This window comes from Anneissia japonica, unplaced genomic scaffold (assembly GCF_011630105.1).
Source record: "Anneissia japonica isolate Jap-2015-1 unplaced genomic scaffold, ASM1163010v1 scaffold287754_len4335492_cov202, whole genome shotgun sequence".
In the NCBI taxonomy this organism is placed as follows: Eukaryota; Metazoa; Echinodermata; class Crinoidea; order Comatulida; family Comatulidae; genus Anneissia; species Anneissia japonica.
The window spans coordinates 107,132-123,860 of NW_022705543.1; the positions used below are offsets into that span (position 1 = coordinate 107,132).

Sequence of the window (16,729 nt, forward strand, 5' to 3'; positions counted from 1 at the left end):
AGATGTGTGGGTACTTTCAATGCCACGCCCTCCACTGGCTCCTTTAGCAGTAATTCTTAAAAATGAAAGAAAAAAAATATATAAAATTTATGATAATAAAATTATCATTTTTATTATCATTTCATTACTTTAAGGGGGATAATTAAATAATGAATATTCATGTGTATACCTGTATAGTCTACTGACGGGAACAATCCACATTTGTACGCCGGCAATAAACTCATCCCCTGAATCCTCCAGTTGGACAAAAACATCTGAATGTCTATTTAACAATAAAATATTAAAATCATATCATTCTCTCTGTTTTAAACTACGGTAAATAAAAAATGATTCAATAATTAAACTGCTTTAATTTGTATATTTAAAAATTTTAAATTGAAACAAGAATATATTTTTCTCACCAATTAAAAAGCCTATTAATAATACCCCTGCTATATTCTTTGCAAAGACGCTTAAATCTACATTTCTTTTTAGGATGTTCGACTGAATTGTTTCATTGGAATTTGATAAATAATTTGATCATTTTAAATCACCAAATTTAATCATCAGATCAGTTTCCTTGCACATGAGGTTTAGACTGTTGAAAGGCTGTACAGTAATCAGATCAGAAATTGTTTTAATTAATTCATTCTTGGTTTCCTAGGTTGACCCCAGAAAGTTTATAATTAACCAAATTATGTCATTAAATTGTCATTATTGTTTATTTTAGATTACTTATAATGTTAATGACAGTTGAACCCATAAGGGAATAAGATAATTTCCCTTAATCCCCTATTATCTCTAATTTACATTATATTTCTATGGAGAGGAAGGACAATAATTACAAAAACAGAACAAAAAGGTAAAAAATTTGTTAATGAACAACTTCTCATTAAAGCAGATTCCAACATTAATGCCTGGGACCTTGACATTAATCACACAGCGATATACTACATATTTGTGAAACAAAGCTTTACCCTAATTCAACTTATACTCAATTCCCACCCACTCTTTTTCTACATGCAGGACACTCGCATTTTGCTAGGCTGGGAACTAACCAAATATAGGTGGGGACATCACTAACAGAAGAAATGTCACCAAAAATTGAGGCACCTTAAAGGATTTACAGAATTAGAGTAAATTAGAGTTTATAGACCTTCAGCTATTGTTGTGGTATAGATGGGGGAGGCTGCACTCCCACAATACTAAATTAGTTACAAATCATCCCATTCTCCTAGCTGGTACCTCCTCACTTCATAGTTACCGACCTGAAAGATTTTAAATGTGCGAGTGACTACAACAGCTGGCTGGGGCCAGGGTCCAGGTACAATTTCAGGAAGTGTTTGTTGACAATACTGGGTACATGATAAACATAAATATATTATAATATATATACAATTTGGATTTCAATGTATGTTTAATTTTTCATGGTCGTTTTTATATTTTGAATAAAACCAATTTCTTCTAATTTTAAATACATTTTCCCCTTAATTTGTAATAAATCGTTATATTTTATATTCACGCATAGACTTGTGCTAAATGCATGAGAAATTTATGATCATGGATGTGTTTTTGCAAAATGCATGTTTCATCCAAAATCACTTCAGGCACCTTAAAGGATTTACAGAATTAGAGTAAATTAGAGTTTATAGACCTTCAGCTATTGTTGTGGTATAGATGGGGGAGGCTGCATACCCACAATACTAAATTAGTTACAAATCATCCCATTCTCCTAGCAAGTACCTCCTCACTTCATAGTTACCGACCTGAAAGATTTTAAATGTGCGAGTGACTACAACAGTTGGCTGGGGCCAGGGTCCCGGTACGATTTCAGGAAGTGTTTGTTGACAATACTGGGTACATGATAAACATAAATATATTATAATATAATTATACAATTTGAATTTCAATGTATGTTTAATTTCATGGCCATTTTTATATTTTGAATAAAACCAATTTCTTCTAATTTTAAATAAATTTTCCCCTTAATTTGTAATAAATCGTTATATTTTATATTCACGCATAGACTTGTGCTAAATGCATGAGAAATTTATTATCATGGATGTGTTTTTGTAAAATGCATGTTTCATCCAAAATCACTTTGAAACTTAGGACTGTCCAGCATGATGCGAGATGGTTGGTAACTATGTCACTTTCCAATCGTTTCAAAAATTCTGCCATGTCATTACTACTAAATATAAAATTATAAATATTACATATTATTGTCATATTGCACTATAGGAGAACGAACAGAAATACATGTTTACTATTCTGATTGATTGATTGATTGATTGATTGACTGATTGAGAGCCAGCCAATATACAGATAGATGGCCAGCAAATTATAGATGGACTCCTCATAATTGTCCAGCCAACTGAGGGCAAGCAAATAAATTGTGAATCAATGGAAAACCAACAAAGGAAAACATAGAATAAATTTATATAGGGAGACCTGAAATTTATGGAATTACAGTAAGAGGAGGAGGCACTTGACAAAAACATATGGACAGACGACATCCGCAGAAATTCTGTCAACCCATGTACACACGGAAACAGGGTTATTAAGCAGAAATAATAATGAGGAATCAAAAACTACACAGAATAGATTATTATGGTGATTACTAAAAGCATTTAAGATTAGTGCAAAAATTAAATAGTTGATATGAAATATTGACATTACTGTATAAACCTTCAGTAGTAGTCGAATGACGCAAAATAGCTTTCTGGTAAAACATTTATCAGGATGGTATTTTAACTTTGTGCATATACCCCTGATGTTTAATTAATAAACATGAACATAATTCAAATTATGTTGGTGAATGCTTTAACATTTAACAATCGAATTTTAAAACTATTATCAATGGAACTTTAATGTAATTAATTCAAAATGAACAAATTGGTAATTAAAGAATGATTTATTAATGTGATTATTTTTAGTTCGTTCACTGAGTGGGTGAACATATACATAATCACATTTTTTTTTTTGCATTGGCAGCTTCCGTCATTCATAGAATTTTAAGCTCTAATTTGTTTTATTTGTGTAGGTGTATTGGAGGGTAGACAACAGGAGCAAACCTTGTATGTCCATCCCATAAGCTATGTCCACCTATCAAATTAACTGTGATAAATTTGTGTGATGTGCTCACATTTGGGTGATTGCAGAATGTGGTTTGAAGTGGAGCTGAATAGCTTGGTGGTTAAGATGCTTGCCTACCGATCCCAGGGTTCTGGATTAAATTCCTGCCTTCTTATCGTGTCTATTCACGAGTTCATGCTCTGTAGAGCCTTGTCGATTTAGGTCTAAAAACTTGACATGACATGAAGATTCTCATGTATAATGGAGAAAGGATTGATAGGAGCAGGGCGGAGACATGAATGCTCCTTTCTTGACCCCAATTCCTGTCATGGTAACAGGATTTCTTTCTCATGTCAAAACAACTCCACTCCCTAAGCCTAAAAATAGACTTGGTTTAGGCGAGACTTTTTTTATTCCTTGTTTAGCGCACTCAGCTTTTTAAAGATAATCGGAGGATTGCAGAATAAAAATAAAAAGAAAACTTTGTTTTCTTATTTAGCAAATATTTTTGCCAATAACATCCAGACAGAGGAGAAAATGAAAATAAAATTTTATTGATGGGATGGTTAAATGCTTTAAATTTATATAATTAGGAAGAAATCTACTGTACATATCTATTCTTTGGAGATTTCAAGGCAGCGGAGGGTGTAATGAAAATAAAAAGAAAACTTATATTTTTTTCTGAAATTTCCATTTTTTGTGGCGGTGGGTGCGCTAATTGGCCAAAATAAAATTTTATTTTCATTTGAAATCATCAATATTTGCAGTCAGCGGGTTCTCTCAACAAAGGCCTGGCCTTATGTAGAGCATCTTGTGTGTGTTTGTATTGTGAGGGGTTATGCCACTTTTAATTGTGATTAAGTTCGCTGCTTGGTATATCCTTGGATCCTTCAGCCTACACCAATTAATAAAATAAAATAAATAAAATCATATTACATTTATTTGTCACTTAAAATTTGATAAGGGTGGACACAGCTTTAGGCTTGATGCTTTGCCCTTAAAGCTTGCCACTCGCTGCACACGATGGTTGTCGGACGATGCGATTCTATTGAGAACGTAACACCACGACGTGTGCGCTAAGGTTCATTTTCAATGACGATACATTGACTGCTAACTACAATCAGCAGACAGTATCTAGTGCTCACAAGGTGCTAAGTTTGAATCGTTGGCCGCTGGTTGTACGACCATTGTACAATGCAGTGATTTCCTGGCTTAATATTGCTTCTTTTCACTAAGGAATGCTATACATGACTGGTTGGTTTAAGCCTATGAGATTGCATTCCAAGACATTGTTCAAATGACCAATGTAATATGTGTGAACAAGTTCTTGCACTACAACTGACATATGCAATTATTATTTTTTTTTTAAATTAGGAAGGTATGAATAGGTGCCTTGCTTATTAATTCAAGATTCTCAATTCAAATCATCGCAACTCTAATTCTTAAGCAAATTTAAACTCACTGGTAAGCCTTGTCGCAGTCATTTTGTGTTGGTCCAAAACGACCTACCGCTCCACATGTGCTGAACTTAAACTGGGTGCTGTTTGTTGCCTGCACTGTTTGGCCAATTGGGATCCTTGTTGGAGCTGAAAAATTTTACAAATGTAAAATTCACATAAAAATTAACTTGACTGCATGGATCAGGTACTTGGATGGCTAAACAAGGTAGTAATAATAGCATTTTGCTTTTGGAAATCTGTTATGTATCTTGACTGTTTTTGTTTTCAATAAGTCATTAGAGAATAATAATAATAACAATAAAGATGATGCAGGGGTCCCAAGTCTCCCTGCATGTTTCGGGGGTCTCCCGGAAATCGGAACGCCCTTAAGCACTCCCGCAAGCAAGCAAGATCTCATGTAAAACAACTCATTTTCAACAAATTCATAACATATGCATGTTTGTACCACTTTATTAGTGTTGCATGGAAAACAGTGCGGATGAGTATAGCCATACGCAGCACAATAAAGTTGGATGTGTTATGAAAGCTCATTTAATCGGATCTCTCGTAAGTGACTTCTTCCAACGTGGGACCCTTTATGATGAGAAGATTGAACGGTTCTCCTAAATGAGAATTCTTGTCTGGTGCGAGATACACTCTCCCAATAAGAAGTCAATTTACCTATCATACCCTTTCCTACCCTTTCCATAGTACAAAAAGGGCTGCGGTATAATTGTGGTTACCACAATTAAACCGCAGCCATTTAATTGTGGTTACCAGTGGCGGATTCGGGGGGCATCTAGCCGGCCCAGGCCCCACTAAGTTTTTTTTTTATTTAAAAAAAATGTAGAAAAAGGAAATCTAGGAGTGCCATTTCTGGCAATCTGAAGGTGCTATAATCACCTTATGGGCCCCTTTAATTTCAAATTCCTGGATCGGCCAATAGTTATCAATGCAAATTAAGCGTTAAGCATATTAAAAAATACATAAAAAATAGAATAGACAAGCATAATTATAATATAAACTGTAGATTTTATGAAAAGCAAATTTCACCAAGGATACGAAGAAATGCAAATCACAAGACATAAAGCAAAATAATTTTAACCACAAAAACTAAACATTAGGACTAATAAAAAAACAAAATCCATAAAAAACATATCAACTAAATTACAAAAAATAAAATAAAATATTGTTTGAAGGCTTGCATAGCAAAGTAATAATATATTAAATGTTTGTGGTACACCACGCAGATAGTTCTGAAAAAAACTTTTGTTTTGTTGAGAATGTCTCAACGTTTCGATTAAGTTGCTTCAATCGTCATCAACAGAATAATATCTGTACTATTATTTAGATATTATTCTCCTGATGATGAATGAAGCAAACTCAATTAAAATGTTAAGCCATTCTCAACAATACAGCAGTTCTTTTCAGAACTATCTACGTGGTGTAACGCAAGCATTTAAAATATAAATATCTAAGTGGGGTACCGCAAGCATTTAGAATGAACTATTTGTATTAATCAAATAATCGTACAATCAAATTGAAACCATTAGCAGAATTTGAGTATGAGATATACATGAAGATGGAGCACGCAGATCGAACAGAAACCAATACAGAAGCCAACAACAAGATAAAGGAGGCAAGCCAAGGAGGGACAAATTTATTTACGTTTGGAGGAATTACTGAGTTGCAGGCTCAAGGAAGTAGCGACCTGTTCCAGATCAGTGAGTTCATCCTGATGTAAAGCTGTATCACGATAGGGAAAAAAAATCACCTTAAAATTTATTGACTTGTAAAAAAACAGTTAGTAAATGGTGGAAAAATAGAATATATTAGGACAAAAATTGAACCCATGGAACCAGTATTAATGTTAACATAAAGCTCTGTCTAAATACTATTAAATTTTCTTTGACAAAAAAAACTGTCCATATATTATAGTCATGATGTGCCTATATATGTTCATGATGTGCCTATATATGGTCATGATGTGCCTATATATGGTCATGATGTGCCTATATATGTTCATGATGTGCCTATATATGGTCATGATGTGCCTATATATAGTCATGATGTGCCTATATATAGTCATGATGTGCCTATATATGGTCATGATGTGCCTATATATGGTCATGATGTGCCTATATATGGTCATGATGTGGCTATATATGGTCATGATGTGCATATATATGGTCATGATGTGCCTATATATGGTCATGATTTGATAGTCTGGGCAGGGCTTATGAATACTTCTGCTCCTATTTCAAGTAATAACCGATTCACACAATAAGAACATATATACAAGTTAGAAGGACTTTTCAAGATATTGCTACCAAAATCATTGTTATTTTCACACAATATAATCCCCAAAACAACTTTAGAGCCTGCTCTGGACTGGATGGAAACTATAGTCACGAGAAGGTGATACTGGTAATTATTAATCAATTGGGGTCATGTAGTTGGTGATTCTGAAATATGACTATACCCCAGTCAATGACAATTGGAAACCACCAACACATATTAGTGTGCATGTGGAGAGGCGAATGGGTGACTAGCAATAATGGCTTCTACCCTCAGGTGTGCAACTGGTACTGGTTCACCAGTCTGAACAACTACAACAGTGCCTATACTCGTGCGAATAAACGCCCCTTTTGAAAAAGCAGCCCTCCAAACGTGAACATTTTCTTAAGTGCCCTGTTTGAATAAGCACCCCCCCCCCTCAATAATATAAAATTTACTTTTTAGCAAGAAATAATCCAATCAATCCTGGGACTTTGATTATTGGCATGATTTGTGTTGCAGAGTGGAATCACATTCTTCTTAAGTCAATATCAAAATGAAGAAATTTCTCTTTGACAGATGAGAGCTCCGATCCCCAGACAGACAGCATATTTCCAACTTTCTTCTTATATATTTGTCTAGGCCTAGTCCTACTCCTCTTTTTCTTTTTTTCCGACTATTTTCACATTCAGCACATTCTCATCTTAGTTTCAAGAAAACCTGCAATGATAATGCCATCCTGCTAATCTCAATCGGCTGACGGCCAACAAGCTAACCACGAACCCACCACCACTAATTGCATCTGCTTTTCTGCTGTTATGTAAATATTCACAGCATTCCTGTCATGGGAGCCATGTTCTCTGGATGATTATCTTTTCTGCCGCACCACCATTTATAAGACACGTACCTTCAGTACTGTGTAAACTAGTAGTCCCTCTATCAACTGCGTCAGTTACAGTGACAATGCTTGTAGGGACCTCTGTCGTCTTCTGTTGCAGATGATCTAGGGTGAAGCATTCTCTGCTTAAAGAAATATCGTCTAATGCTATATCTCCACGATAGCGAAATCCCCTGGTAACCTCAAATTGCAAATAATAGCTAGAATGACAGAGTAAAATAAAGACCTATAATCATTTCACAAAAAACAGTGTTTTATAATTAATCTACAAATTAAATAAGGTTTGATTTCATCACTGGCAAAACATTGTTGAGAAGAATCACTCCAGGAAGTGCATATCTCCACCCTGGTCTGAATGGCATTTATGAGATAATCCATTATTTTCTTCTATGCTCAAGGTTAAGTTTCAGAAAATTTTCCAAATTTCTGTGATCTTGACCTTTGACCTTTCCACTCAACAACAAACAACAACAAATACATATCCCCCTTGGTGGAGGTAATAAATAAATTATCCTCACCTCACAGTGGTGTACTGAAGAGGTGTTTTAAACAAAGTCCAAGGAACTTCAGTATTTGAGGTTATTTCAGAAAACAGTTGGTTTACTGTCTCTCTCGTATAATTGTGGTAAACAAACAGTTTCAACTCCGCATTGTGTTCACCGAACATGTGATGGTAAAAACGAATCTGAAAAAGTAAAAGTAAATAATACAAATATCATTAACAATAAAAATTAAAAAACGACATGTATACATTTGAAATAATAATAATAATAATAATAATAATAATAACAATAATAATAATAATAATAATAATAATAATATAATAATAAAAATACTAATATAACATCAAATTTCATTCATGTTAAGCCTAGAAAATAAGGTAAAATAAATAAGCTAAATGAAGTTATTTGATAATAATAATAATAATAATAATAATATTAAATTATCAAAATAAGAGTAATAATAATAAAAATTGATACATAACAGTAATAACACACATAATAATGAAAAATGAAAAGAAAATAACATTAATAATACAAATATTAAAAGTAATACCAGATAAATAATTTAAAAAATAATATAATATTACTATTAATTATATTAGATTAATAACTGCAACAGTGACAATAACATATAAAAAAACAATACAAATAATAATAAAATCAAACAAATTTGTGCATTAACATAAAAAGTCTGTGTTGTGATGTCACATCATACCAACTTTAAGTATGTCAATCATGCACACGGTCAAAGAAATGACCCAGCACGGTTCAACAAAGTTGTCAGTTTCCTTTGCATAAAAATATTCACTTTCAATTAGTTATCTAACTTCCTTCACTTTGAATTCTTCATCCTCATACTTTTTAAATTAGAATATTTTCTCTCTTATGTAGCATATTCATTCACAGGTGAATTAGACAAAATGAAAATATGCCTAAAATAGGTGTAGTGTGAGTCCAAAGCCCTGTCAGTGGATTTGAGTATGGGCAGCAATTTCAAATTTTAATAGTTGTTTTTGTTGCTAATTCGTGCATGTACTTAAAGCGGGTGCTCGCTAAACCTCGTGGTCATCGGCCGATGCAATTCTATGGAGAAACGCCACAACACATTTTTAATTATGATCCATTCAGACCATCACCGAAAATCAGCAGACGGCGTTGCGTCGTCTAGCAATCAATGGCAGCGGAGTTAGATTCACCGTATGACGAGTGTCCTTCTTTATTTTATTCAACTTCCTCCAACCTAATAGAGGTACCACTTAATCAATGGAAATTTTTGAGTTTCTATTACCGGTAAGTGATATTATCTTATTTCTAATCTTTTATCTCCCCCTCTTCCATCTCCCTCTTTCATCTACTGTACCAATGGTAGACTTGGCTATCTTGTAGTATTGGTAATGAACTGCGTTATGGACCCTTTTCGGAAGGAAAATTATTTATTCAGGTAACTAAAATTGCCATATTGCACACAGCTTAAAACGTCTCATATGAAAAATGGTGCGCTTTTTTATACCTGCATTTCAGCCTGCTAGAAACACAAGGAGAGGATCAGATGGTATTGAACCAGGTACCAAAGGATTTCTACGGTTCAACGAACAAAGAGTGGCTACCGCCAGTTTAGCCAACTGAGCTAAGCTGCTCTCCCTCTATAAATAATATTATGTTGATTACTTTACCTTTATATTTCTGCCTCCCCCAGTGACATTGGTACCACTTAGTAAGAAGGGATGTTGAAAATCCCTGGTTATATTCAAGCCTGTGTTTCATTTTGCAATTAAGTTTAGCTATTTTAAGACACTATAAACCATCTCCTTTCACAGGATACTATCAAATTTGTCGCAATGGTTGTTATAATACAGTCCATTAACAAGTTTAGAATAGGATTCACACTGTATGTGCTGTGTGGTTCAAAATTAAGTGTGTCATCCATATATTTTATGTGAAATTAGTACAAACAAACAGGGGTAACTATGATATTTGACAACAATTAACAAGCACACAGACTATTAAGCCAGCAATAATTCTATATTTCTTCTCAATGATTATAAGAATATCATCTGACAGAACAGCCAACTATGCTTAGATTACGGTGTATTAGTTTTTATGGCTAAATTCAGACAATTTCTAATTCTTTTCTGATTATTGTTGTCATTATTATTATTATTACTTTCAATTCGGAGTCCATTCATTTTTTAAAAATATAAATATCTTTATACCATTTATAAATACAAAAAAATAACTTTATGCTTTTGTATAATATATACTATTATATTATATATACTTATATCATATATATACAGTTTTAGTTCGAAAGTGTTAAAATATATATATATGGGGAAACCAAACCATTTCCACTGCACCTTCTATTATAACAGTAGTAAGCTATTATATGATATGTACTACAAAAATACAATTCCCATCTGCTATCTTATCAATGCATTAGAAAGATCATGATGCATAACGGCTAATAACAGATATGAAACATCAGTATGTTTATATTCTCAGTAGAATTTCAAGAATGAACGCAATTTATTCTCACCTGACACATCTGGTAGTATTCTGAATACTGGTCTCCAACTTCAGGAGGGGGAGGTGGAAACCAGGGACTGCGTATGTATGCTTTAGCCCGAGGATCCTGATTCGATGCTTCTGTATATATGTAAAACCCTGTGAACACAAACAGAATATTAAGAAAGCTGTATCAATACTTATGTGGAGTTATACAATTTACATGTTTGGCTGTGTGCAATTTGAATGAATACTGTTATTAAAAATAAGTTTTGATCAGTTTAACATTTAAACAAACATTAAGCACTGGAATAAAATTTCTTGCCCTAACCCCACTAGAGTTGGTGAGTCATTGGATCCTCTATCTGTAAAAATCCCTCCCTGTGCCATGCCCGCTCTACTACAAATTCCTGGTTATACAGTAGTATTGTCAAATAATTCTTTCTCACTGTATAACATGTTCACTCTGTTCTTGAGTAAAACCAGTAAGAATAATGCCTATCGGCCATTTCCGGCCATCAAGTGGTACTAATTTTTTCTCACCAACTATGGTGGGTCTGAGGTCTGGTTCCCTGTTGACATAACCTTTGATCCTCATCTGGCGCTGCCACTGGTAAATAACTCTCAATGGGATGAATTTGGGGGATGGGCAGGATAGGAATTATAATCTCATTGGCAGAACCAATGATATTTGCTTTTTTGTTTTTACTTATCCAGAAACATTTTACAATGATGCACTGAAAATGCATTTTTTTGGGGTGTCAATCAAACTAAAACAACTAACCAATCACAACACAGTCTAACAAACACATGTGTTGTCCCATTTTGTGGAACCTAGCAACAATATCCAAGGGGTGGGGCGTAGGCCTGGTTTCCATAAAATTGCTACACGCTATTGCCAACTCCTTTGGGGATGCTGATTGGTCAGTTGAAGCAGGAAACATTCCCGATTGCATCATGGACAGCTAAGCACTGCAACGATTGCAGTAAAAAACCTGTAGCAGCAGTGTAGTAATTGTATGGAAACGAAGCTTTAGATTAACCCTAGAATCTGAGATTTAATAGGTGAACACCTCAACCACAATTACCATTGTCATAACATGATATTACCTGATTGTGTTCCCAGAGTGTGATCAGCACTTGGTCCTGTACCTGAAGATTTTGTTGACCCATGGTGACGTGTCCAGTTAAAATTGTCCTCACCAACTATATCCCACCAGCCACACAACCCGTCTTCAAAATTACAGCGTGATCCTTCTGGCATTATTCCTAAAACAATGCATGATAGTAAAATAAACAAAATTACAAGCAAAAAAATTAAACATATTTTATGGTGTTAATATATAACACCATAAAAATTAATATAATATAAGAGTAATTAGCATAAGAATGTGGCAGGATTGTATACATTAGTGCAGAGAAGCTGTAATGCTTTTACTCATAACTGTGGCAATCGTAAGTTGATTCCATTAAATGACCTATGATTTTACAAATGGAGAACATGAATATATGAAAAAGTTAATCTTCTTATTTTGGTCATTGATGTTGGAATTTATTTTTGTTTTGTATGAAATTTAAGTTTTTGTTATCTGGACCCCAAGGAAGAACAATGTCTCCACATTGATTGGGTATCCAGTAAAAAGAAAGGTTTCTAATCTAATGATAATGGTAATAACAATCGATTAAATATAAAAAGTAACAAAAACTATAAAAAATGTTATATTAAAAATGTTGTCAGCTTTTATAAATGTCTTGTACTTTAATAATTTAGTGTCATGGAAAACAATACTGATAATGGTAATAACAATCGATTAAATAATTCAATTCAATTCAATTTATTCAACAATTTGATTCAATTCAATTTTCAATTCAATTTCTGTAATTTTCTGTCTGTACTTTAATAATTTAGTGTCATGAAAACTATTCTGCTTATAATTTGAAAGGCGTCCTCACAAAATAAGCCTTAATTTTGGTAACATTAAACATGAAAAATTCAAGTTATATTTTAATTTTTGAATTAAGCTCCTATGTAGTGTACAACTAAAGATTTTGAAATTCAGATTTCTGAAAATATGCTTTAGTGGCAATCTATTAATAAATTTCTTTACAAAATGTTCTTCAAAAACCACCGATATATTTCTTGAAGTTTTTACTATCAATTCTGAAAAACACCTGTATACAATGTGCCTCAAAATACTTAACGTATGTAAATCAACACAGAACATTTGCTATCATGGAATATATGCATTAAACTTATCACTAGAATACAATTTTGAATTGAAATATTCAAGATTTTCTGTATTTCACCACAGACAGTGTCCCACATTAATAGTAACATACAACACGGTTTATGAACATTCTTCTATCTTCGTACACTTTATTCAAAACTTAAATACTGCAGCAGCAAGCCACCCAAAGGCGAGACATTTTTTTTATAACTTGTTTCAGGAACTTATATTACAGATTGTCAGAGGGCGAAAGAAAATTAGAAATAAAATTTAGTCTTCTTATTTAGCAACTGGTTTTGCCAAAAATTTTTAGATGCAAGAGAAAATAAAAATAAAATTGTACTGTTGTGTGTAAACAGTGTAGTAATGTGATGGTAAAATATTTAAAGTTTATATAATGAGGAAGAAATATACATATATTATTTTTTAGGATTTTAAAGCAGCTGTGCGTCATAAGAATAAAGAAAAAAATTTTTTTTTTACTGAAATTTCAATTTTTTGTGGCGGTGGGTGTGCTAATTGGCCAAATACATAATTTTATTTGTATTCAAAATAATCAATATTGGTGGGTGGCAGATTTTCAAAACAAGGTATAAAAATTCCGGCCTAACGTTAATCAGTTTTTGGTGGTAACAGAAATACAGTACAATACAGTGAAATATCTACCAACTTTCCGAAGTTCTGGGGAACATATTCAGCATAATTGAACTTATTAAACTTAAATTTGGTAGGATTGTCAAAATTAAACTATTTATTCTTTTTTAATTTTCAAATTCTGAATTATATACTCAAATAAATGTTAATTAAAGAGACTAAAACTTCACTTTAAACCGAATTCTACATGTTTGTGTAACACAGAGCGTGTGCAGCATGGATTTCTGATAGAGAAATTGGGAAATTGAGTTTAACGCTAGTCATGTTGTTTGATTCCTTGTGGGCAAGGTACTTTACTTAATACGTTTGCCTCTCTCCACCCAGAGTATAAATGGGTACTAGAATGGTATGGCATTGAACATATTGGTTGTGCGTGTAAAGCAGCATGACTAGGGATATTCCCCAGGAAGCAGCATGACTAGGGATATTCCCCAGGAAGCAGAAAAAGTTGCACAAAAAATGTTCCATTTGCCAACTTAGTGTACAGTGACCAGGAAAATATGATGCCAGTGCCTTGTGTATTTTAGGATAGTAAAAGGCGCTTTAAAAGTTCAGATTCCAAAAAAAATTTTTAAATGAAACAGGTATGCATAGATTAAATTTTTGGCGACTGTGCCCCCACCCCCAATGTGGAATGCCGGGGGCGTAAGCTGGTTTTGGCCTGAAAGTGGGGGGGGGGGATTTTTGCAGGAAATGAGAATGTGGAACTGTAAATCCCAGAAGGCCGAACTAAATTAATGGTCATTCCACTTAGTGGAAATAACCCCTTAGACTATACCCATATAAGAGATGGCATAAAAAATGCAGAACTTACCACAAGTACTGGAGTCTTCATCTTCTCCAAAAAGACAGTCCTTTTGGAAGTCGCAAACTTTGCTCGGGCTTACGCATTGGTGGTTACCACAAGTCAGCTGTGACGTGCCACAGTTTTGTGTTATATTTTCAGGATCTAAGAACACAGAGAGAATAACAAACAACACAAAAACAATAGGATATCTTATAATTTGAAAAATAGTATACTATATGCATTGATGCAGCAATAAAAATAATGTAACATTTTTTATTCTACAAATTGGAAAAGTAGAGTAATATATATGAGGTTATGGGAATTTCCCCAACTTTTAAATTTTATATGCTACCATAGGCCTAATGCAATAGAATATGGAACAGTATGTAGATTTTTCAAATGTCTTCCCTAAATACCATTTGACATGATCCAACCATGTGGAGGTACTTTTGAACCGCGGTTTGCGGTTTATATCTCATTAACTCTCACCATCCAAGTGTACAAGTGGGTACCTGAATGTTCAAACGAAAATGCGCTGATACTAGATAGAACATTATGGAATTCTCCCAAGGGAGCTGAGTATGTGTTTCATTAATGTGTCTGTTCCTATAACTGGGTAATGATGCACTTAGAAGCTTTTTCGGAATGAAGCATTATACATAAGACTACCATACTATAATCGTAAGACTTCAAACATTAAACATTTATAAAATGAAGACTTCAATTAGTCTATCACCGACGGGCTCATAATATTGTCCCCAATGGAGTGATTTAATTTTGAATGTTTATTAAAATTCAAATCGCAGCCATTATGCCTCATTTCATGATAATCGCTGCCTGGTTGGATTTAACATTCACATTGGCGTCGATTTCCTATATTATACTTGATTTTTTTCAGAAGTAGGATTTCAGTGAAATTGGTGGCCTACTTCTTTTCCATTACTGACACATTTTTTTTTCTTTGTTTTGAAGATTGTAAAGCCTCTTGGTGTTTACCAAGAGGCTTCAATCTTTCTCATTTTGTGTGTTCCGGGAAAAATGAATCTGAGAAAAAAATATTTAAATATCATTCTGTAACTCTGGAATAAACTATATAATGCAGTACTATCTATACATTTTTTTACCTGGAGCTCAAGCAAATAGCAATATCATCACATTTCAGTATATGCAATTTGTATAATTGAATAATAAATTCTGAATCATCAGTCATATAACTATCATTATAAATATGGATTCTCGTGGTCGGGGTTTGAGTCCTCGCTCTGTGACTCGCTTGGGTCCTTGGGCAAGACAGTTTATCTACATTTTGTCCCTCTAAACCCGTGAATATAGGTGCCAATATGCTGGGAAGGAAAACAGACGAGATCCACTTACAGCACTGCGTAGTTTGGCCCAAATACTAAAGAAAGGGAGAGATGACTACTCCTGTCTCTATCAGTTTAAATGCTTTTTTTGCCTTTATCTGTATTATACCAGTGAAAATATTTGGAAAGAAGAAAAACTGTTTGGTACAATTTCTGGTTAAACTATAACTTGCTGACACACAGTGAGGTACTAAAACATGGGCGTAGGCTGAGGCGGACACACCCATGTCCCCACCCAACCCCCATGGTGGCAAATCACCAGTCCGCGCGTTAAACTGAGGTCACCTCTATTTAGCGTTTAAGACAAGGCTAAAAAATTTCCTCCATGCTTAAATACAGTACACAATGGTGTACAAAAAGAAAAATAAATTTTAAAAAATAAATAAAATGTCTTAAAATTGAAAAAAAAAAAAATTAAAAATTAAATACCAAGATGTGATTCGAACTCACGACCTTTGGTTTCCTTATTCCCTTAGAACACATCTCTAACTGACCGCGCCATCCGTGCGAAATGTCCTATTAGTGGTAATGGCAGTAATGTACAGTCCTTGCTGAAGCCCCTTTTTTGTGTTGTAGGTATGGGGAAGGGAGGGCGCATCCTGGGGTCAAACTTAAAAAACAACAACAGCAGTGAGGTTCTTGGATCCATGCAGACCCAAAAATGACCATTAAGTTTTCATAGGGATTTAATTCAACATTCTCAATTTTTGCACCTACCCCCACCCCCAGGCTTTTTTGCAACCCCCACCCTCAAGGAAAAAGCCAGCTTACACCCCCTGAAAAAACAGGATGCCAGCCTACACCCCCTGAAAAAACAGGATGGATGCCCTTTAAAGATGTTCTAGATTTCTACAAATGTAGGTTGACAGCACTAGACATGAACCATCACATTATAAGTACAGTGGCTTTACAATAATGCTCGCAATTAGCTAAGAGTATTGCAGACAACCACATAATCAAATGTATAAAACATTTTCCTGAAGTTTAGCGACCTGTGACATTTCAATCGTTATTATCAGA

The 16,729-nt window shown here is 34.0% G+C and overlaps 1 protein-coding gene across 1 annotated transcript in view; it reads right to left on the reverse strand.

Annotated features, from left to right (window-relative positions):
- LOC117105685 (ALK tyrosine kinase receptor-like) overlaps positions 1 to 16,729 on the reverse strand; it is a gene marked incomplete in the record, with an annotated part of 67,280 nt that overhangs the window by 8,299 nt on the left and 42,252 nt on the right. Inside the window, 9 exon segments of the mRNA XM_033246911.1 lie at positions 8 to 55; positions 170 to 262; positions 4,517 to 4,640; positions 6,162 to 6,239; positions 7,678 to 7,868; positions 8,187 to 8,353; positions 10,708 to 10,835; positions 11,787 to 11,945; positions 14,373 to 14,507. Of these exon segments, the coding sequence (XP_033102802.1) occupies positions 8 to 55; positions 170 to 262; positions 4,517 to 4,640; positions 6,162 to 6,239; positions 7,678 to 7,868; positions 8,187 to 8,353; positions 10,708 to 10,835; positions 11,787 to 11,945; positions 14,373 to 14,507 (1,123 nt within the window).